Source organism: Stigmatopora nigra, chromosome 2, assembly GCF_051989575.1.
Source record: "Stigmatopora nigra isolate UIUO_SnigA chromosome 2, RoL_Snig_1.1, whole genome shotgun sequence".
NCBI lineage: Eukaryota > Metazoa > Chordata > Actinopteri > Syngnathiformes > Syngnathidae > Stigmatopora > Stigmatopora nigra.
Window position 1 is genome coordinate 19,723,816 of NC_135509.1, and position 23,685 is coordinate 19,747,500.

The following is a 23,685-nucleotide window of genomic DNA, read 5'->3' on the forward strand; positions in this document are numbered from 1 at the left end:
CATCATAGACATTGCATTTTTTGTCTGGTGGAACTTATATTCCGAAAATGTTTTTGGGAAATGCAGGAATTACATTGCGAATACCCTAATACTAACTGTAGTAGGTGCATAATGAAAACAAAAGTAACATTTTGTGATTCAAGATGACACCTTTTTTTATCTGAACCATTCTAACTTGACAATTTAAAAAAAGTAAACTGTGTTTTATTTTTATGTAAAAGAAAAAACTAATTTCAATGCACGTTACAGAACAATTTATGAATCATTGTTAACCACTTTTAGCTTGTCTGGATGTCAATGTAAAAGCATGTTTTTTTCATCAAACTAGGTTTTTATTGGCACACTATTTTTTGTGATATTTTAATACAGTTCATTTTGCTGTATTTAATTAGCCATTGTGTATGGTTGTAGGCCTACGCTACAGATGTCTGTGTCCCTATTTCCAATTTGCCTCTACTCCTTGTGGAGACAAAGGCGGATCTAATGGAGAATAAACTTACAGGTGAGCATGTGGCAGTGCTTTTATTACGTCATCACCACAACGGATGATAAAAATATTCTTTGAAATACAGTGGCACCTTTACATAAGAAATTAATGTATTTCAGAAGTGGTTTCGCAACTTGAATTGTTTTTCAGTAATGAAACATTTGGCAGCTGAGAAAGCACAAGCACACGAAAATACATGCAAATTAACAACTTAAAATTAGCATGTAAATCAGCTCCAAATCCAGGCAAAGCCCTCGTAACGTAAAATAAACAAATTTAAATTAATTTGGATTATGATGCAGACACACTCAAAAATAAGTTTAACGGAACCTAACACTAAACTTAATTCTAATTTTGTTTGACATTTTGATAGCTTTCTTCTCCCGGGTTGGCTCTTTTTGCCCCCGCCTCCACACTGACTTACCTAACCCTAACCTAGATGTTTGCTTTTGTATTCCCTTCAAAATGTTACCAAAGTGATGCAAACAAATGTTCTCACAATAGGATAACGCACGAACACTTGCCAACGAAAAGTAGTATATACGCCATTGGCACTGACCAACGGGAAGAAAAACACTGAAAAAATGCAACGCTGCGCCCAGTGCTTGCAGGGACATTAAAAAAGAGGGAGTTGCGACCAGAGACGTTACACGAGAGTTGCGGGGAGAGAGAGACAGTGCCCATGATGTTCTTATGAGCAGCATTTCGCCTCCGCTGTCTGCTCGTATATCAAAATTTGTCTCGTATCTCGAGATAATTATTGGCTCGAAATTTTACGTGTATCTCGAATTGCTTGTATGTCGGGGTGCTCGTATGTCGAGGTACCACTGTATTCTGGGGGGCAATAATTCCACAGTGTTGCAGTGGGTAAAGGTTTTTATTGTAACCATTCAAGAGCACACCTTGACACTCGTGCTATCTTACAAATGTAATCAGTTGATTGTTTTTCCTGTAGTTGAAGAAGCAAAATTATATTTCAATGTTCTGCATTATGTAATGTTCACACAGGTCCCATTGCAGGTCATGTAGGTGATGGTAACTTTCACTGCCTGTTGGTAGTTGATCCTAATGACCCAGAAGAACTTCATAGAGTCCATCTATTCAGTCAGAGCCTGGCAAGGTGATGTATTTTTAAGAACTGCACTTGAGATGATTCGTTAGGTCGATGGTCAATAGATTTTAGCTTTGGTGTATGGTTTTTCATTGTGAGATATATAAGCATTACTTTCAGAGAAATTGAAATGCCAAAATGGGCGCACGGTCTACTTGCCGAAAGACATTTAGCCGACTGACATCTGGCCGACGACCAACTCGCCGAAGGCACATCTGGCCGGCCGACTATCTAGCCGAAGAACATTTAGCGGACGCGCTCGCCTCGTCCCCGGTCGTGTCTGTGTGCAAGTTTTTCAACCTTGGCCCACAGTTCATATACGGCCCGTAACTGATAACAACATTCATTTAGAATAACAAGGGCATTTATTCACGGCCAAACGAAGTACTCATAACAGTAAGAACTATAAGGACAGAAGAAAATAAGTAGTATAAAAGTAGGTACTGTAATTTACACACACACACACACACATATATATATATATATATATATATATATATATATATATATATATATATATATATATATATATATACATATATATATATATATATATATATATATATATATATATATATATATATATATATATATATATATATATATATATATATATATATATATATATATATATATATATATATATATATATATATATATATATATATATATATATATATATATATATGTATATATATATATATATATATATATATATATATGTATATATATATGTATATATATATATATATATATATATATATATATATATATATATATATATATATATATATATATATATATATATATATATATATATATATATATATATATATATATATATATATATATATATATATATATATATATATATATATATATATATATATATATATATATATATATATATATATATATATATATATATATATATATATATATATATATATATATATATATATATATATATATATATATATATATATATATATATATATATATATATATATAAATATATACTACTTATTTTCTGCGTAGGCGCGCAGACGCGTATACGTGTATATGCCATGTCTGGCTGCGGCTGAAGGAACGGTGCTGCCTTTGTGTGTCTAAAATACAGCTATAGCACTCGTTATTGGCTAAAAATACGACGTGCTTAATAGTGAAAATACGGTGTTGCAGTCACACTCAGTTAGTGTCCAACGTATAGGCATCTGTCCGCGCTCAGTGGCTTAAATGTTGGAGCGAATCGAGTTCTAATGTTGAAGTTGTGTTTTCCTACTGCTCCTGATTGCACCGTGGGAGTGAGTAGAGGTCGGGGACTAGAGACGTGTGGAAATTTTGGAGAGAGGTGTTTGTTGTTGTTCACGTCAGCCATGGCTGACAGTAGCCGTGTAGAAATGTAGTTCATTCCAAAGGCTTCATATACATTCTCTTTTTTGCTTTCTGTCTCACCTGAAAAACTAAACTTTTCTCTTACTCGGCAGACGGGCCCTAGCCATGAATGGTACATGCACAGGAGAGCACGGAGTGGGTTTGGGTAAGCGAGCTCTGCTTTATGAAGAGATGGGGTCCATGACTATGCGGGTGATGCAAAACATCAAGGACACCCTTGACCCAAACAACATAATGAATCCAGAAAAGGTTTTACTGCCACGAGAGTCTTCTGTCAGTCAAGTAACCAAATTGTATTGAACATTTGCAGTACACAGGATGAACATTCTCCCTCTAAAGTATTGGATAATTAAAGTAAATTGCTTCATATTGGACCATATAATAAAATTATTTACTTTCACAACACCAGATGAATAGTGATCAGTTTAGCCAGGGTAAAGCGAATTATTCCCGTAACTTTTACTTGATGTGACTTGCTTACATGGTAAAAGCCTTTAACATAAATTATATTACAAAATATAGCACTGAATCAACTTACGTACAAATTCAACTTATGAAGAAGCGCTCGGAACGTAACTGTTCGGGCAGCGTCTGTATCCTTTTTTTTTCTCCTCCAGCTGTTAGTCATGTTGTGCAATGTCTCCCTCTGCTGTTGACCTAAATTTATTTCATGTTTAGCACATCTTTTATAAATTATCTATTATTATGTATTCAATACTGATTGTGTTCATTGATTAAATATTTCAATGTGTCCAGACTAGCTTCTTTTTTTGATATCATTATGTATTTACCAAAATAACAATGTGTGAATGCTAATAATTTTGCATATGGTGGGAACATTACCAGTGGGGTATTTGTGAAAAGGTTAAAAGAGAACTCATAGGAAATATCAACTTTAATAATAAATTAATTGCTTTTCTTTACTAATCATTTTCCCCTGCATAATATTTTGCTTTGTTTTGTCATATTTAGGGATCACTGCAATTTGTCGTATATTTATATTGAAGCCTACAAGTGGTGACAAAATACAGGAAAATGTATAAAGTGGGATATCCCGGTGGCGGAAGTGGTTAGTACGTTGTTGGGAGACCAGGGATCGCAGGGCACAAGGAGACAAACAACCATTCACGCCCACACACATATTTAGAGTGTCCAATCAGCCTCCCATGCATGTCTTTGGAATGTGGGAGGAAACCGGAGTACCCGGAGAAAACCTATGCAGGCCTGGGGAGAACATGCAAACTCCACATAGGTGGACAGACCCGGATTTGAACCCAGGGCCCCTACTGTGAGGCCCACGTGCTAAACACTCAACCGTCAAGCTGCCCAGAGTTAAAAATAATAATAATAATAATAATAATAAGTCTCTTTTTCTGTCAGGGAACAACATCAAACTTGCCCCCGATGAGCTCGTAATCCATCCTGGTAACTTTTAACGCCTACAAAAACAATCCTCTTTGTTTTTTTTTTTCTTCTTGTCACTGCGTGCTTTCTCTAAAAAGAAAATATCAAAGACTGGTGACTTCCAGATCGAACATAAAAAAAACCCATCGCTGATCTGAGGTGAGACGGAAGCTAGGGAGCCAATATTGCAGCGCTGCTATTTAGCTGCTGCTTGCCGCCTGTCGAGGCACACCACGTCCATCACCTGGGACAAGCAGGAGAAACCTTGTACATGCGCGTCCGGCTGCGTGCGCCTGTCATCCTGGGATCTCTGCGTCATTTAGCGTGGCTGCCTCGTCCTGGTTCTGTTTGTGGGAGTGCTGAATCCAGACGCTCGGCCTGGCCGATGATCCGCTCAACGGGGACACGAGCTGTTGCGTCTGCACAGAGTCATAGCTGACGAGCTTGCGGAGTCAGACACACGGCAGCGAGCGCAAGGAAAAGCAGGCAGGCGCCTCGAGGGGCAGACAAAAGTGAGAGGAGGGGGCGACAGCCTGTTACGGCTCCCTCGACCCTTTGCGGATCGAGTCGAGCCCCCTCCTATTCGACCAACAACCCCCGTTTGTTGGATGGGGGGGAAACAGAGCACGGCGGGGCGGTCCCGGGGTGCTTTTCCCGGTGTTTCCACGGATGACAGCGCGGTACCAACATCGGCCCACTACGGCCACTACCGGTCGAGCGGCACTATGGGCCTGCGGAGCCGCTCGGTGAGCTCGGTGGCCACGATGGCCACGATGGGGATCGAACAAACACCCACTGTGCCCTTCGGCTTTTACACTCCCAGAGGCACGGACTCAGATCGAGCTGGAGGTGGCTCAACGGGAATTCCTGCCGCCTCTCACGGAGCAGGCTACCAGGACGGTGGCGGTGGACGGCATCACGCCGACGGGGTGCTTTATTTGAGGTCCCGGGGGTCGCTGGCTGACACCTTGCCCCTGCACATCGCTCCCCGCTGGTTCAGTGCTCACAGCGGTAAGAGCGTTCGCCACACCTCCACGAATGAGAGTCATCGCGCGTTCATTGTAGTGCATCACCCCATACGGTAGACATGAGCGGCGCACACATACACGACAGGAATCTTGAAAAGAAAAGGCCGATGTATTTGACGGATAGCCGTGACCACCCGTCGAAACCAAAACGCACATTGCATCTAAAACGGTTGTTAGTACCGTGCTGAAAGGCATTTTGCCCTGTGACATGGGCATTGTGAAAAAAAAATCCAAATGATTTCTTGGATTTACTCATTTTGAATTAAACTGACAGAGAAGTAAATAATGATTCATATTTATGTGGGGCTCCTGTTCTATCTTGCATACTATACACTTATTATATATTATTTATATATACCTATTTATATATCTTATTATCTGAACCACTTTATCATCATTATATATATATATATATGTACGTATGTATGTATATATGTATATATATGTAAATGTGTGTGTGTGTATATATATATATATATATATATATATATATATATATATATATATATATATATATATATATATATATATATATATATATATATATATATATATATATATATATATATATATATATATATATATATATATATATATATATATATATATACATACACACATACATACATACACACACACATACATATATACATACACACATACATACATACATACATACACACACACATACATATATACATACATACATACACACACACACACACACACATACATACATACATACATAACACTATCTCATTGTACTACTTGTATAATGCCAATATAATTCATTCAATCAATTGCATTATACAGAATGTACACTTGCGTCTAATGTTTATATTTGGCTTAAAGATGTAAACACTAGACCTTGCAAATACTCATAATATTGGGGTAGGTCAGTTTTGAATTCAAGATTGTATATAAGCCCCTCCACCCCCTCCCCTCCTCAAAAAGGACTGTTGCTTAGCTTCTGTTGGTCATTAACCTGTTGTGGGAAATTACACTAATAAGCCTGTGGCTAAATATGGCTCAGTCAATTAGCTCAATGATTACAGTCTAAGGAAGAATGGAAAGAACCTCGACAAGAGGAAAACTGTATGGTACGAAAAGAAGTAGATTGATGTGAATTTTCAGTTTGTACAAAACCTTCAAAACTATTACGGTACACAAATTATAAGCCACGTGATCCCAGTGCACGACGGCCCGGTGGTTGAGTGGTTTGCGCGTCGGCCTCACAGTGGGAGACCTGGGTCCAAATACAGGTCGGTCCGCCTGTGTGGAGTTTGCGTATTCTCCCCAGGTCTGTGTGGGTTTTCTCCGGGTTCTCCGGGACCCTCCCACATTCCAAAGGCATCCACCGTAGGCTGATCTGGCACTCTAAATTGCATGTCTCCTTGTGCCCTGCGATTGACTGGCCACCAATTCATAATGTCCCCCAACTCTGGCCCAAAGTCAGCTGGGATAGGCCCCAGCAACCCCCGCGAACCTAGTGAGGATGAAGCGGTTCAGAAAATGAGATGAGATGAGATCCCAGTAGATGTAGGCTACAACAGGAGTGCAGACATCAAAATGGGAAGTTGTGAGGTGCACACCAATAGGATGTTCTAACATCTACTGCTGACGAAATTTAGGCCCAAGGCTCTCATTACCGAAGTCCCTTGTCGGTTCATAGCACGGGAATAACAATTTGGATGTCAAATGTACAGTTGTTGTGGCTTGCTTGTCACTGATGTTATAAATGTTAGGAATACAGAATGGATGGAAAAAAGCAGTAGGAGTGGCAGTCAGAAGTAGGGATGGGAGAACCCAGTAAAATAATAATCTCATCTCATTTTCTGAACCGTTTTATTCTCATTAGGGTCGCTGTAAAATAGTAATCATCAATGAAAATTTAGCAATAGTTTGAGTAAGATAATGACTTGGATGTGGACTGGACACTGTTGTGTTAAGGTTACATAGTGTTAACTATCGTGAACAAATTCTGGAACCTACTTGTATTCTGGGCTTGTTACCAAAGAAACACAAATGCTCCCGTCCGTGCCTGTCAGAATGTGTAGTATAAGTGATATACTAAAAGTTTGAGATGAAACGGTCATTTTATTGTTTTCAACTTTCTAGAGAAACCTCACTGGTGTGCATACTCCAGTGAATGGTCATGAACAACTTATTTGACGTCAGCACCCGTCCCCTCCTGGTCTATGGTTCAATCAGTGTCGGGGTTTCTTCTTAAACTGGGAGTTCGGATTTTGTGGATATATGTAATTTTTTTTGGTCAATTTCACTTTGCAACAATTGACTGTGCGGTATAGCAGTGACAAAATAATAAAATCAATATGAAAAAAATCAATAATTAATTTTTTTAAAAAAAAATTTTATTCAGACATAGGCATTGTCGTCATCATTGACTTGACAAAAAGCCTAGTAGTCATCATACCCTCAGCTGCGTATGACGAAATTGTATAGTGCTTCTCCACTGGTCCGCCATCCCAGGCAAGACTCCTTAACTGACATAGTCAGACTTGTTACCACTCCGCCACGATGGAAACATCGCATCACCTCTTGTTGCCTCACCGATGGTAACAAGAATAAAATGTATCACTTACCTCTCACTGTCTTCTTACTTACCCTCCCTCAGTTCGCCTGTAGAAGGCAGATCCACGCCAAAAATTGTGGGCAATGGATCGGGCGTTTGTCAAAAAGATACTAGGAAGCGGGACTCGGAGTGGTTGTTGTCGTAGCCCCCGTCATGTGAATTTTCAATTTCTTGTGTCATGCAATTTTGCAATGTGCTGTGTAAACTTTTATCCGGTATATAGTCATTCTGTTGTATTGTTGAATATTTTGTATGTACATTATATCTCTGCACCATTTGTGTGTAAATAGATTGTTTTGAGCTACACAGTAATCCCTTGAATATCACAGATAATGTATACCAGAAGTGGCCGCGATAATCGAAAAGCCGCCAAGTAGGATCACCCCTATTATTGCAACTATACTACATGTTTTTGTGCCAATTCAAAATACGAGTACACTATTGGAAATATCAAGAAGTGTTTTTAATAAATATCAAGAGTCATATGCATGTGAAAAGACTAATGTTTTAATATCTAAATATATTCTATATATAAAAAAAATGAAAATACTTTAAATAGTGTAATCACAGCAAAAGCAGGTTAATGAGAGTTTTAGTCCAAGTCCATTATACTTGCATAATGACAATAAAGGTAGTCAATTTAATTCAAGTCCATTAGAAGGACCTTGAAGGGCGGCCCCCTTTCAACGAGTTACAGCTTCTAGTGTTTTAATATCTAAATATATTGTATATATATATAAAATTTGAATACTTTAAATACTGTAATCACAGCAAAAACAGGTTAATGGGAGTTTTAGTCACAGTCTATTATACTTGCATAATGACAATATAGGTAGTCAATTTAATTCAAGTCCATTAGAAGGACCTTGAAGGGCGGCCCTATTTCAACGAGGTACGGCTTTGCGTTCGGGAAGAAACAGTTTAAGAACCAGTCATTTTGAGGGCTTTTGTGATCCAGGCTTTCCTGTTGTTTATCCAGTAGACAGGTAGCATGGCTTTATTCCTCTTTTTAAAAGCATTAGGGTGGTCAAACTTGTAGATTAAGGTTGGTTTTAACATTAAGCCAGCAGCATTCTGCGTGTTTTCTTTGTTAAAGAATGTCAGTGAAGGCATCCTCATCCATGTTAAAAACTTGCTCCAACCATTCTTTTGAACTATATGAGGGGGCTCTTTCTCTACGCCACGTTTCACTGCCTCCCTGTCTGCTTGCCGAAGAGGCTGCAATGGAAGGAAGCTGAGGTTTATCTTCATTGTCTTCATCAGGAGATAAGCTATTGTAAAAGGTCTTGGCTTTGGTTCTAATCATGTTGGTATCCAGAGGAATCATCTTCTCCTGACAGGATGTTCTTCTTCTTAATGATTTTCGGGTTTGGGGGTTACTTTCCATGGCAACGCTCTTGTAACCGAACAAACAAATTTAAATTAACTTGGATTAATATATACAAACACACTCAAACATACATTTAAACTTTACACAAAACTGAATTCTAATTGGAGCCTATGCCAGATGAGGCAGGGGATACCCTGTATTGATGTCCAGCCGATGGCATTGCACAAGGAGACGGACAAACACGCACACTCATACCCAGGTGTAATTTAGAGGGTTCGATCAGCCAACAATGCATGTTTTTTTATTGTGGGAGGAAACCAGAGTACCCGGGTAAATCCCACGCAGGCCCTCTGGAGAACATGCAACACAGGTGGACCGACCTGGATTTGAACCCAGAGCTGTTAGGCCAACATGCTCACCCTCAAGTCGCCGGGTCGCCCCGTGCAAGTTCTATTTTCAAATAAGTGCCACAGAGTCGGGTTAAATGTGTTTTTTGTATGTGCTGTCGGTGGGATTCCGTTTGCTACAAAACAACCCTCATAATAATTCTGAGCTGCCTTTAGGCTAATTCAAAATATAAACAAGACAGAATAATAATTATAGTGTAATCACATGCATTTTGTATGCCCCCTTAAGATCTCTGATGATGGCTCTACTTGAAATTCATCTGTGTGTATGTAATTTACTGTGTGTAGAATACACGGAAAATGCACTCAATTTTCTGAGGATAATGTAAACATCTGAGTTCTTTCTCACCAATAATACCTTAACAAATCCTGCCATCAAGTACTAGGAGGCCCAAGTGGTGGACTATGGCCATATTTCCTTGCTGTATCATCGAAGGATAACGGCCATTTCAGCCACACCAGTAATTTTGAATAAAGAAAAAAGTTGCTTTCTCTACAATCAAAAAACTCAATTATGGGGAAGAAAACAGTTAAAACTCCTTGATGACAGATGACGGTCAATAGAGAGTTGTTGTTGTTACACAGCCAATGAGAGGCCAGTGGAGTGTAGTAAAATTGTCAAGCAGAACGCAACACTACCATGACAAATCCAGGTAATTTATTTGTGCTTTGGGGGATTTTGTAACTTGGATCTTGTTTTCGTGAATTTGAACAGTAATTTGCATATCTAAGGGTATTGTAACCTGGAAATTCTGTAGAAGTATCCGTAATTACAGTTGCCACTGTATATTCATTCATTATTTTAGCTTTATCAAACAATTTAAAATGCTGCTTTGTTCATTGACGACTCCTGAAATTTCACATTCCAAAGGAAAAAAAATCTTTCATTAGCATTTCATGATAGAAGTTGCTTTGACATGAAATACTCAAAGTCTGTCTTGGTAAATTACCCTAAATCACTTTGTGTGGGTTTTTTTTACTTACATTTTGTGATTTTCTTTTAGGATTCAAGTGTCCTGTCTGTTCAAAATCTGTGGCATCCAGTGAAATGGAAGTTCACTTCATCATGTGTCTGAGCAAGCCTAGACTCTCATACAATGGTGAGCATCCCCTCAGCACTTTGTTTGCTTAATGACTGATTTAATCTTGAGTGAAATATGAAATCAGATAAAAAATGTACTCTTCCTTTTGTCTTACCATCTAAGATGCAACATTAATGTAGCAACAGTACCGACACAATAGCGCACAAATAAAAAAATGTAAAAATGATGAACAATTATTATTTTGATTTTATTCTATTATTATTAAATTCATAAATAATTATTTCTAAATGTTAACGTACACATCGGCCCAGTGCCCGAGTGGTTAGCGCGTCAGCCTCACAGTTCCAGGGTCAAGGATTTGATTGGTTGGTCTTCCCTGTGTGGAGTTTTCATGTTCTCACCAGACTTCTGTGCATTTTCTCTGTGTACTCTGGTTTCCTCCCACATTAAAAAAACATGCAGAATAGGCTGTTTGAACACTCTATATTGCCCTGAGGTATGAGTGTGAGCATAAATGGTCGTCTGTCTCCTTGTGCTCTGCGATTGATTGGCTGCCAACTGATTTAGGGTGTCACCCATCTGGTGTTCATAGTTAACTGGGAGTTAACTCCAGCACTCCCTGCGACTCTTTTTTTTATACCGGACAACACTACCCATTACCTGCTGTAAGTACTCCCAACAATTGAAAGAAATTAAAGTTTTAAATGTAGCTGTAATAAAAAGCATTGTGGTTAATGTAAAGCAGACATGGCCGCGGTAAATGAAAACCTGGATGTAGTGTCACCCCAATTTTAAAAAAAATAAAAATATATATTTACTTCACTGCTGAGGTCTAGTAGCAGGCGAAGGACAGGGTAGTGGCTTCCACTTGTGAGTTTCAGTGTTGATTTTCCTATTTATCCGAACATACAAAAAAAAACATTAACAAAGAAAAAAAAACATGTCGCAATAGTTGAAGCCGCAATAATCGAGGGATAACTGATATTTAATCAATGTTTAGAGTGCTTCTACCTTATACTGGGTGTAATGTAGTTCACATATCCACTAGAAAAGGACAATGTTTTGTGCAGAGGGCAGCCCAGTGCCGCAAGTGGTTAGCGCATCGGCCTCCCAGCTTTGGGATCCTGGGTTCAAATACAGGTCGGTCCACCTGTGTGGAGTTTGCAAGTTCTCCCCGGGCCTGTGTGGGTTTCCTACAACATTCCAAAAACACGCATGGTAGGCTGATTGGACACTCTAAATTGCTCCTAGGTATGGGGGGTTGTACAAGGTTGTCCCTCGAATTCAATCAAATCAAATCAAAAGCCTTTATTGTCATCATACACAGCTGCGTACAACAAAATCGGTGGTGGTACTCCAAGCTTTTCAAAGGGTTTTCCCAGTAAAAAAACAACAACATAAATAGTAGTATAAAAGTATTAAAAAAAATCACATTCCTAGCTAGGTGAATTCTAAAATAATAAGTTCTAAAATATTGGACAAATTCTGAAAAATTGCAGATTCTAAAATATTGCACAGATTTCTAAGATATTGCACATTGTTATTGCACCCCCAAAGTTATTGCACAGAAGGTTATGGGTGTGATTGTGCATGGTTGTCGGTCTCCTTGTGATCGGCTGGCCACCGATTTAGTGTCAAGAACGCAATTGCCACGAGTAACAGACCAGCAGGTGAAATCAAAGCAAGTACCCAGGTGCAAGGAAACAGAGCGGCCAGACAGGCTGGTGTTGACTAAAAAAAAATTAATATTGAAAACGTTCAATATCAAGTATTCAAGTACAACCAAAACCTCAGGGGGCAAACAAAAAATTATGTGATCAAAGGCAACTGCAGTGGTACCACTAATTATAATGTCTCTACATACAAATTATTCAGGTTGCAAAACGCATCAAAAAGAAATTTTGTGTCAGGATACAAAAGAAATTCAAGTTACTTTGCGTAATGTCTCAAAAATTCCAACATCAACCAACATGTGAATACACTTGGAGCATCCTGCATTTTATTTATTTTGAAATAGACTTGATAAAGTTGCTCTCCTCTGGTACCTCCCAAGACTCGGCTGGTCTCCAATTGAAAGGAGCTGCATCTCCATGATGCTGTACTTGTGCCTTGACCTTTGTTCCAATATGATTTTTCATGAATTTTTACGAGTGAGTAACCAATCACATTTCAGCCATTATTTGTTGCCTGGGTCAGAAATCTGCCCCAAGACCTTCACAATCAGTTCTGCAGGCTCTGCTGCATTAAACAAGCGTCGATTAGACTGTTGCTTAAACCAATCAGAATTAATTTTGTGGTCACCAAGGCCTTCTCGCAGACGTAGGGATATGTCATTGCCTTCTCACAGGTGTATGGATACGTCATCGCTTTCACCAACTATGATTGGCTAGTGATAGAGTGGACTAACCAGAGCTACCAAACGATATCTGGAGCAAGCTGCAAAAGCAAATATATTGTTGTGTTGATTTAATAGCTGTTTTTTCAACCCGCATTGGTTGAAGGAGAAGAAATTGATTTTATTGGACATTTATTGTCATAGCCATTTTCAAGACGGACTTTTCAAGAAAAAAAACTGGACGTCGTTAATAAAGGTCGGACAACTCCAAAGCAAGCAAGCCTGTCACAACCGGGAACGAACATTTTCAGCACTAAATCGAATAAAAACATTTGCCAGAAATACGGCAGTATAGGCTCGACTTTCAGCATTAGCTTCGATGGTGATCGAAAAGAAGGAGGAAATAAAGGAGGATGGATATTGTGTACAGGTAAAAGGGATTTTTGGTGAGTAAAATATGGCAGTATTCCGAAATAATATTTCAATTGTATGAGGTTATTATTGATGATTTTTTTATGTGTCGCAAGCTGTAGCTACAGTAGAGGTTTTATAGCCATAAAATAATTTTTGAAGGTTGAATTGATTCCAAACGTTCTGCCCCTTTGTCCCTCCCTCACCGGGATTTACTTTAGCAGATTTAGCAATAGCGTCACTTAAAACTTACTGTCAATGCTGTGATTGGCTGCTTAACCTAATTATATCATATCCTATGATTGGCTGCACACCTGTCACTCTCTGAATGACACAGAAAAAAAGTTATACAGTGGTACATACGAGCATTCCAACATATGAGCATTTCGAGATACGAGTAAAATTTCGAGCAAATAATTATCTCTTGATATGAGACAAATTTTGAGATACGAGAAAGCCAGGTGGCCAAAACATGAGAGGCTGTTTATGATATCTACAAGCACTAGGCGGAGCGTTGCATTTTTTCCAGTGTTCAAGTTCATTTAAATTTGTTTATGTTACATTACGAGGGCTTTGCCGTGCAAATAGGAAATGTTTGTTCAAGTTACGAGAATATCAATATACGAGCTCAGTCCCGGAACGAATTAAGATCGTATGTCGAGGTACCACTGTATACTGAACATGAAAGACTATGACTTAAGAGAACATTTAGAGTTGAATGAAAACTGTAGATTTTTTGAATTAAGCTTGTATCTCGGGGTACCAATGTATATATCTAATTCATTTGCAGTGTATTCACTGTGCTGGACAGGTATTCTTGAGCGCTAAGAGTGTGGGACCAGTGTGCAATTGTGCAGTTTTGCAGTTTAGAGGGAATGTTGGTGTCACCCTAATTTTATTAGAATAGTAAGTCTAACAAGGTACTGATGTACATAAACCCACATCAGCCTGATATTGATCATCTCTATGATAAGTGATTAAACTAAGATTAGCTTGTTGTTCATGATCTGTCCACAACTAGCAGGAGCTTCTGATTAGTGAGTTCAACGCGATAGTAAAAAAAGTCCAATATTTGGGTAAATGTGGGGTTGACTCACAAGATTCTGGGTCCTTAGGAGGGCTGGGGGAAAAGATAACTTTTGGCAATCTCGGGAAGTTAAGTTATTTTTAACAACATCCCCTTATTAAAATTGTTATTTACATGGTTCACATTCTTTTTAAAGATCCCAAATTTAATTAATTTAGCATCTGGAAAAATTATAATTTGATCAGTTTTAATTGAATACAAAATGTATCTGCACTGCAATGAACAGAGAATGTATATTTTCACAAAGAGTGAGCAGATGTAGCTAAAAAATATACAGTTGTACCTCTATATGCGAGTAGCTCTACCTACAAGATCTTCGAGATACGATGAAAATTTCGATCAAATAATTCGCCCTATATATGAGAAAAATTTCGAGATTCGAGTAAGCCAGGTGGCCGTGGCACTGTATTTTTGCCGCATCTCTTACGTGTATAAAATATATCTACGAGCACTGGGCAAGACGAGAGGAATAAGTCAACCATATCCAGCATCCTGAAGCAGAAGGACGCAATTAAGGAGAAGAGGCCTTCCAAAGGACTAGGTATAATTTCCCGCGGGCGCAGTGGCATTCATGACGAGATGGAGAGCCTTCTATTATTCTGCATAAAAGATAAACAGTTAGCAGGAGATACCGTGACCGTGTCAACAATATGTGAAAAAGCCAGCGGAATTAACATGGATTTTTATAACATAGAAAGGATCTGAAAAGGGGGAACCTTCAACACCGTCAGAATGCTTCAAAGCGAGTCATGGCTGGTTAAATTTTTTTTTTAAAAGATCTGGAATACACTTGGTTATTAGACACAGGGAAGCAGGAAGTTCCAATTCGAAAGCTGCGGTGGAATTTATCGACACATTTGCCTCGATTATCACCCAGGAAAATTACATCCCCCAACAAGTGTTCAACTGCGACAAAACTTGTCTTTTTTGGAAGAAAATGCCCAGGTGGACATCCATCATGGCAGAGGAGAAGGCACTATCCTGGGGGTATAAACCTACCCTGGCTACAAAGGATATCAACGACATGCTAGTGAAGTGGCAAGAGTTTTCGGATTTTGAAGAAAAGAGGCACCCTGACAAGCTGGCAAGTGGTCGCGCGTTATTGTATTGTAATGACATTTGTGCGTGTCGTTCTCGAAATATTTTGAAGGGAAGGAAAAAGCAAGCAACACTAGATGTGTTTGTTTTGAAGACTCCGGCTGAACATCCAGGTGGAGTCAACCCGTAGAACAAAGGTAAAAAAAGATGAAAACAAAATAATAATTCAGTTTTGTGTTAAGTTACATTAAACGTATGTTTGAGTGTGTCTGAATATATCAATCCAAGTTAATTTAAATTGGTTTGTTCGGTTACGGGTGTGTTGCCGTGGATAAAGTCCCCTAGTTCAATTAAACACATTTTAGTACTATTAAACCCTCGTTATTTGTTACATATATAAATGGCGAATAAAACAAATAAAACTGTTTTTCCAATCCAATATCCTGTTTTTTTTTTTTTCAGAGGGTTGGAACGAATTAATTTGTTTTTGGTTCATTTCAATGGGAAACGTTCGCTCGAGTTACGAGAAGCTCGACATACGAGCTCAGTCCCGGAACGAATTAAGATCGTACGTTGAGGTACGTCACTGTATACTGAATATGAAAGAATATGACTTAAGAGAGCATTTAGAGTTTAATAAAAACTATAGATTTCTTGAAGTTGAGCCAGCAAAGTGTTGAAGGATTGATATGTCCTTGTCAATTTTAGGCCAGTCAATCAGTAATGTTTTGGGAATCAATTGACCTATTTTCCTCTTTTGATCTGCCCACTGGAGAATTGTGAACAACAGCTAAGGCCTGCGTCATAGAGATTCTATTGCAATCTCATTTCGATGCTTTCAAGGGATGAGAGACACTGAGCGATTGCTACCATGAACAATAGAAAATAGGATGTGAGGGAGAGCAGGTTGATGGGACGTTGTTTGAGCAACTAAGCTGATTTGCAGTCAGTGCATATGTTTCCTGTCTCTTAGTGCACTTCACAGTTTATCCCCATGTCCTAATCTGCCCTATATTCTACCTAGAACACTGCAACGGCAAATTCTGTTGATTCAGAAAACTAGAAGTTATGTGCATGCAGTGGTGCTTTTACTTGTGAATTAATTGGTTCCAGAACTACGTTCGCAACTTGGATTTTTCGTAAGAAGAGCAGTATTTTGTGTGCTATTGCATTGGTACTGTTTCTACATTAATTTTCAAAAATATGCTGAATAGAATGTTTGGCAGTGGCGGCCGTCGGGGCCTTCAAGGCCTTCTCTGCTGGCCAAAGAAATATATGAATCATATATTATTAGATTTTGTCCATCAATACTTATTAAATAATTCCAAATTGTCTGTTAGCTTCCTTTCATTTTTTCTTACTTTTTCTCCTGGCGACCAAAAGGCCGGCGACCAAAAGAAAGCGACGAAAATACCGGCGACCAATCGACCGGACACACAAGGTTTTATAGCCATACAATAGTTTTTGAGGGTTGGATTGATTCTTTGAAGGCCCTACGAGAAAATGCACGGACGGTCGCCGAGTTTATGTAACATGTGGATTGAACAGTAATGTAACGGGAGAACAGGAGCCGGCAGTGGGCATATCTCTCAATTGAAAAAGAGTATTTAGAGTACTATTCATTGTGTTTGTCATTCATTCACTCATTTTCCATTCCACCAAACCTTACAAGGGTTGTGCACTAGGACACACTGAATTGTTTGCCAGCCAATCTCAGGGAACATTGACACAAACAATCATTCACGCTCACACTCACAACAATTGGACAATTTAGAGTGTTCAACCAGCCTACTATGCATGTTTTGGAGATTTGGGAGGAAACTGCCGTGTCCAGAGAAAATAGACACAGGAATGAGGAGAACATGCATACCGCACACAGGATGGTTTGTACCCACTGGGCAATGAATCTTCGAAATCAGAACTATTAGATGTATGTGCATTGTCTAGATGGCGCCGTTCACGCGGGAGCCAGTGGCAGTAGTTCTGTACACTTGTTTTTCGTGTAACACAGCCCAAATGACATTTTAATATTTCTTAATACATTCCTTTTTACTTTACTTTGTACTTTATACTTTTTACTTTAATGTTTTTACAACTTTCCTTGTTCTGTTAGCCTGGCTTCTTTTGGCTTTTTCTTTTTTGGAACCATTCAGCCATGCCTACGCTGTCACACACATGGAAATAGCTGTTACAATACGCAGTCGAAGGAGCAACACCTCGGTGCCGCCGGAGTTTCGGAGCTGGACAAAAGTGCCGGGAGAAGAGGCAACGCTTCTGACCAACCATTCCATCGTGGGATAAGAAGGAAGAGCCATCAGCACTTACCAGCAACAGAGTCGAGGAGTTCTGCCCTGCTGCTGTTTTCTTCAGCTCCAGACTACTGAGGAACTGTGCGGATAAGCTTGGAAGAGCAACTGCATATTCTCTACCACGGTCACAGTCTGCAGAAGTTCCCATCTCGTGGAAGACTTCCTGTGTCTGGTTCCAGTTTTTGCCCAACTTTACAACGTCTTTTTGAGTCTGTATCCGTTTTAGCTACCGCAACCAAAATGGTGTTGCTCAAGCCGCAGCCGGCGGTAGCTCCGTCCACTCTTGCTCGTTTCGGGTTTTTGCTGCTTTTCTGTCGTAATGATTTGATTTGGTGATTCTTAATGATCCCATTGACTTTGATTTGCTTTGTACTTTGTGCTTTTGCTTTTTTGTTCTGTGGCCTTGCAACTGTACTGTCTAACTTATAACTATGCCTTTTGTTGCTACTGTCACAATGAAATTTCCCTAATACAGGATGAATAAAGTTATCCAATCCAATCACTGTACCATCCTTGTATTTATGGAATATGAAAGTGGCTCAAAGGAAGAAGTAATAAGTTTCAAAGAACATGAGATTTTATGGTACAACCTTTGACTGAGAAAAGGAAGAAAGCCCGCACGGAAGCCTCTTGGGCTCCATTCACATCAGATCTACTGAATGGTAAATATATTACATTTAAGACCCTTGACTATACAACCAAGCATGGCGATTGAAAAGCTAATAATTTATCATATGAGATTAACAATAGGATTTGTTTACACAGTACACTTTTGGCGACATTAGTTGGGGCCAACAACATTGAGTAATGCTTGTTATTTTGGTTCCAATTTCAATATTAACCAATATTGAATAATCATTCCCACTTACACTCAGAACTACAGTCAATTTAGCCTCCACCTAATTCCTTCCCCCAAAAAACATACATTGGCCACACGTCATTTGTCACCTGGTCGAAGCAGTCTCAAGGAAAATATTTGGATCAAAACAATTGAACACCCTACTTATTGACTGCTCCACTTCCTTTTATGTGTTGAATTGACTTAGTTCACAACTCGATTAGACGGGATAAAATGTGTTTGTATCGACAGTGTTCATCCATTCATTCATTCATCTTCCATACTGCCCATCCATGAAAGGGTTGCTGGAGCCTAACCCAATTGTCTTAGGGCGAAAGCACCCTAGACTGGTCATCAGTCAGTCGCAGGACACACAGAGAGACAGACAACCACTCACACTGCTACTAAGTGGAAATCGAACCCAGACTGCCCACACCAAAGGGAGGCAGAATAACCACTGAACCATTGGGTGGTTGGGGCAGTGTTCATGTAGTACCGATTTCCTACATAAGTTCACCATTTACAGTAATCTCTCGATTATCAGGGTTAATGTAGACCAGACATGGCTGCGATAAATGAAAAATTGCGAAGTAGGGTCACTCCTATCCAAAAAAAATGATAAGAAAAGTAATAGTTTTTTTTAATTCAGTGCTGAGACCTCGTAGCAAGCGGAGGACAGCGTGGATTTTCACATTTCTATGAACTTACAAAAAATAATAATTAACAAAAAAAAATTCCCCCAGAAAAAAAATTGATGCACTGAAGCCACGATAAAGGAGGGATTACTGTACATATATACCAATGTCATTTTCTAGGGGAAAAACACACTAAAACGCTGGCCGCTACAGTGTTGAAACTAAAGTATTGAAACTAAACGGAAGAGGGCCTACTTTATGTGCTATAGCAACCTTACTTGTTGTTTTTACTAAGTCATAAATGTAACCATTTGATAAGGGGTAGCAATTATTCCACAAAGAGCTGCTATGGGTCCTGATGTTTTTTTCCAACCAAAAAAATAGGGATAGATCAACCATTGACCAATATGCTTAAACGATGAGCACCTGACTGCAACCAACTGAACACAGTTCTAAGTCAACAGACTGGTGAAAAGGTATCTTCATGTTCGTTTAGACAAAAAACCTCCACCCACAGTGGCCCTTTGTTCACTTAATGACCATGCAGTTGGGTGGTGAAAGTAGATAGTTTGAGCTGTTTATGTGCTTGTCACCTTAGATGATGTGTTGGCGAGTGATGCCGGTGAGTGTGTGATCTGTCTTGAAGAACTTCAGCAAGGAGACACTATAGCCAGACTGCCGTGCCTCTGTATCTACCACAAAAGGTAATGCAAAAAAAGAAATACACCATCCATTGTTATATTAAATTATGTTTTGATTTTACTGTTCTGGCACACTTTTCATCAATTTAGACCGTGACCCTTGAGGTCTAACTTCATTAAAATTAATAATTGTGAGTGTGATTTTTATTTTCATTACTATATATTGAAAACAAACTAGCGAGATATAAGAATAAATAAACAATAACATTTTTCTCCTTTTAAATTCTAATAATAATTTTGCCTTTTGTTGTATTAAGTTCATTTTGTCTCCTTTCAGTATGTAACCTTTTTATTCTTTCTTCAGCGGCGATCTTTTTAGGTCATTTTCTTTCCTGACATGTTTCGGTGTGTGACTTCTGCCTTCATCAGAGTTTCACTAGTGAATGTGCAGAAGGGGGCATGACTTGCCTGTCAATTCTGACGTGTAAGTCACACCTTCATGTAACATCAGCTGATAAAGACGTGTCACACCAACACCAGAGACACTGTGATTAAGGCAGAAGTAACACGCATGTCAGGCAAGAAAATGACATAAAAAGATCATTGTTTGTCTGTGAAGAACAAAAAAGAGTAAACATTTTTCTTTAGCCCCTAAAAAAAACACTTTAAAAATTAATGAACAATTTGACAGATTTCTACTTTTGAACATGTTCGGCTGACCTATGAATCATTTTTTACCTTTTTAAAATTTACCCTAAAATATCCAAAAACATGCACAAGTTGTGTAGCACACAAATAGTTTAAATGAATAACTTTTTTCCAGTATGAAATATTCATTCATCTTCCATACCGCACATCCTCCAAAGGCTTGCTGAAGCCAAACCCAGCTGACTTCAGGCAAAAGGGAGACTACACCCTAGACTGGTCGAGGATCAGCCATAGGGCTCACAGAGAGACAAACAACCATTGGCACTCATCATTATACTGCCACGAGTAGGAATCGGGCCCCAACCTTTTCGCATCAAGGTCAGGATGGTTAATATATGAAATATTCATAGCATAATATGTAGATTTTCAATAGGGCAGCTCGGCAGATGAGTGGTTCGCGCGTCGGCCTCACAGTGGAGGACCTGTGTGGAGTTTGCATCTTCTCCCAGGCCTGTGTGGGCTTTCTCCGGGTCCTCCGGTCTCCTCCCACATTCAGAATTCATGAGTGGTATGATGATTGGACACTCTAAATTGCCCCTAAGTATGAGCGTAAGCCTGAATGGTTGTTTGTCTCCTTGTGCCCTACAATTGGCTAGCCACAAACTGGCTGGCCCGAAGTCAACTGGGATAGGCTCGAGCACCCGCGTGTGATTTGAAACGTTTGGGATGTGAAAATGAATGTCGTGAGTTAAGCATGTAATTTACTCTGACCTGTGGAACAGCACTGATGACAATTTTAAGGTAGATGGTAGGTGGATAGGTGCTTGCAAAAACAACATTTAGTGTTGCACACCTGCATCCGCAAATATGTCACCTTTTTGTGACTCAAACCCTGCTTGCCTTCTTGTGGCATGTTTCGGTACTATCTAGAAAGTTGGCTATATATTGGCCAAAAAGTTTAGTTTTGAGGATGACAACCTTCACTGATCCACCTCTTTTAGGTTCAAACCTACTGTGAATGGTTTACTTTACGTTACTTATCGAATGTTTCAATAGTGCTGCCTTTTTCAAAGTTGTTTAATAGTTAGCGCATTGGCCTCACAGTTCTGGTGGAGAGGATTCAATCGCAGGTGGGTCCATTGTGTGGAGTTTGCATGTTCTCCCTGGGCTTGCATGGGATTTTTCCAGGTACTTTGGTTTCCTCCCACATCCCAAAATCATACAGGGTAGGCTAGTGGAACGCTCTAAATGGCCCCTACTTATGAGTGTCAGTGTGAATGGTTGTCCATCTCCCTATACCCTGTGAATGCCTGGCCATCAATTCATGGTGTCCCCTGCCTGGTGCCTGAACTCAGCTGGGATAGGCTCCAGAACCCCCTGCACCGCTTGTGGGCATGAAAGGTTCAGAAAATAAATTAATGAATGATTGTTGTTTACAATTGATAATACTTGTATGAAAAATGTGTAATTGCTCTGATAAGGCCACAAGAACCTGAAGAAAAGCCACGCAGAACATGCAAACTCAACACAGGTGGACTGACCTGGATTAAAATCCAGGATCCCAGAGTTTTGAGGCCAAGGCGCTAACCACTTACCCGCCGGACCGCCCTATATGATTTAATAAATACACATAATTGTACTTGTGTATTTGTATTTTTTATATCCACGATATTTGAGGGATTACTGTGCAGAAATTCTTTAAATTAGATTCATTTTTAACATCATTCATTTAGGTTGAGTAGGCGGCCCGGCACATGAGTGGTTAGCACCATCGACTTCACTGTTCCATACCTGTCAACCTCTGCCGATAACTGCCCTTATAAATGATTATGATTCCCCGTACAAACCCCCAAAAAACCGTCCAAACAATGTACGACGCATGTTTACTCGTGATAACTCGTTTCTTACTAGGTGGCTCCTCCATGCTTGCTTCCACGATATTTACTCTATGTAGATCTACGCATGTGCATGTCATCCTTTATCGATATTGCCGTACGCACGACTAAAAAGAATACATACGATTGAGGATAATTTTTCCTGGTATACCGTGACAATAGTAACGATCGATGACAGTAGCGTCATTGGCTAACAGCCTACGAGACTATCTGGATTTTAGCCAAAATGGTCTTGTTGAGACCGGTTTTCATATATATTGGCGATTTTTTTTTAAACAAAAATTTTCCCCGTACAAAAGTCGGTGTACGGCATACATGATTTGAAATGGTAAAAAAAACGTATAAAATACGTGTAAAACGTACAAGTTGACAGGTATGCTGTTCTGAGGTCCTGGGTTTGTTGAATCCAGGTTGGTCCACCTGTGTGGAGTTGGCATGTTCTTCCGGGCCTGCGCAGGTTTTATCCAAGTAATACAATTTCCTCCCGCATTCCAAAGATTGCAAGATAGACTGTCGGACATTCTAAATTGCCCCTGGGTACGAGTGTGAGCATGAATGGGTGTCTGTCTCCTCGTGCCCTGCGATTGGCTGGCCACCTAATAGATTCACCAATAAGTATTCCCAAGTTCACCTTTCAATTGGCAAGAGGCATCTGAAAACATATCCTTTTATTCTTGCAAGAAGAGAATGCATACACATGCGCCTCCGGTCAGATGATTCTGAAGACCCGGGGTCCCTTTTGCAAATATATTCATAAGATTTAAACTACATGCATAACAGACATCTAAACATTATTCAAAGTCTCATAACAATTTGTCTCAGTTCTCAAAACTATTGTAGGTCAGTCGAATCTTCCCATCTTGAGAAGCTACGTTTCCCAAAACAAATCCACAGTTCCCAAGAGTTTGCTGTTTATCGTCTTCAGAGTTTGATACTTCCCAAAACAATTTACCGTTCTTTTGCTGTGAACCATAGTCTCGAGAAGTCCAGGTGTGAAGGAGAAGTGACCTCCAAAGGTGTTTTGGTTAACTTTGGAGCGAGCACTTCTTT

The 23,685-nt window shown here is 39.3% G+C and overlaps 2 protein-coding genes across 3 annotated transcripts in view; both read left to right on the plus strand.

Moving 5' to 3' along the window:
* Positions 1 to 3,750, plus strand: part of ldhd (lactate dehydrogenase D) — a 37,115-nt gene extending 33,365 nt beyond the window's left edge. Inside the window, exons 9-11 of the mRNA XM_077736422.1 lie at positions 412 to 502; positions 1,496 to 1,607; positions 3,086 to 3,750. Of these exons, the coding sequence (XP_077592548.1) occupies positions 412 to 502; positions 1,496 to 1,607; positions 3,086 to 3,293 (411 nt within the window). The 3' untranslated portion in view covers positions 3,294 to 3,750. The remainder of the gene's footprint in view (positions 1 to 411; positions 503 to 1,495; positions 1,608 to 3,085) is intronic.
* Positions 3,751 to 4,509: 759 nt separating this feature from the next.
* znrf1 (zinc and ring finger 1) overlaps positions 4,510 to 23,685 on the plus strand; it is a 23,972-nt gene continuing 4,796 nt past the window's right edge. Inside the window, exons 1-3 of one of the 2 annotated variants that reach the window (XM_077736453.1) lie at positions 4,510 to 5,408; positions 10,760 to 10,855; positions 20,050 to 20,155. In XM_077736453.1, the coding sequence (XP_077592579.1) occupies positions 5,006 to 5,408; positions 10,760 to 10,855; positions 20,050 to 20,155 (605 nt within the window). In that variant the 5' untranslated portion in view covers positions 4,510 to 5,005. The remainder of the gene's footprint in view (positions 5,409 to 10,759; positions 10,856 to 20,049; positions 20,156 to 23,685) is intronic. The other variant, XM_077736444.1, reaches the window with a different exon arrangement.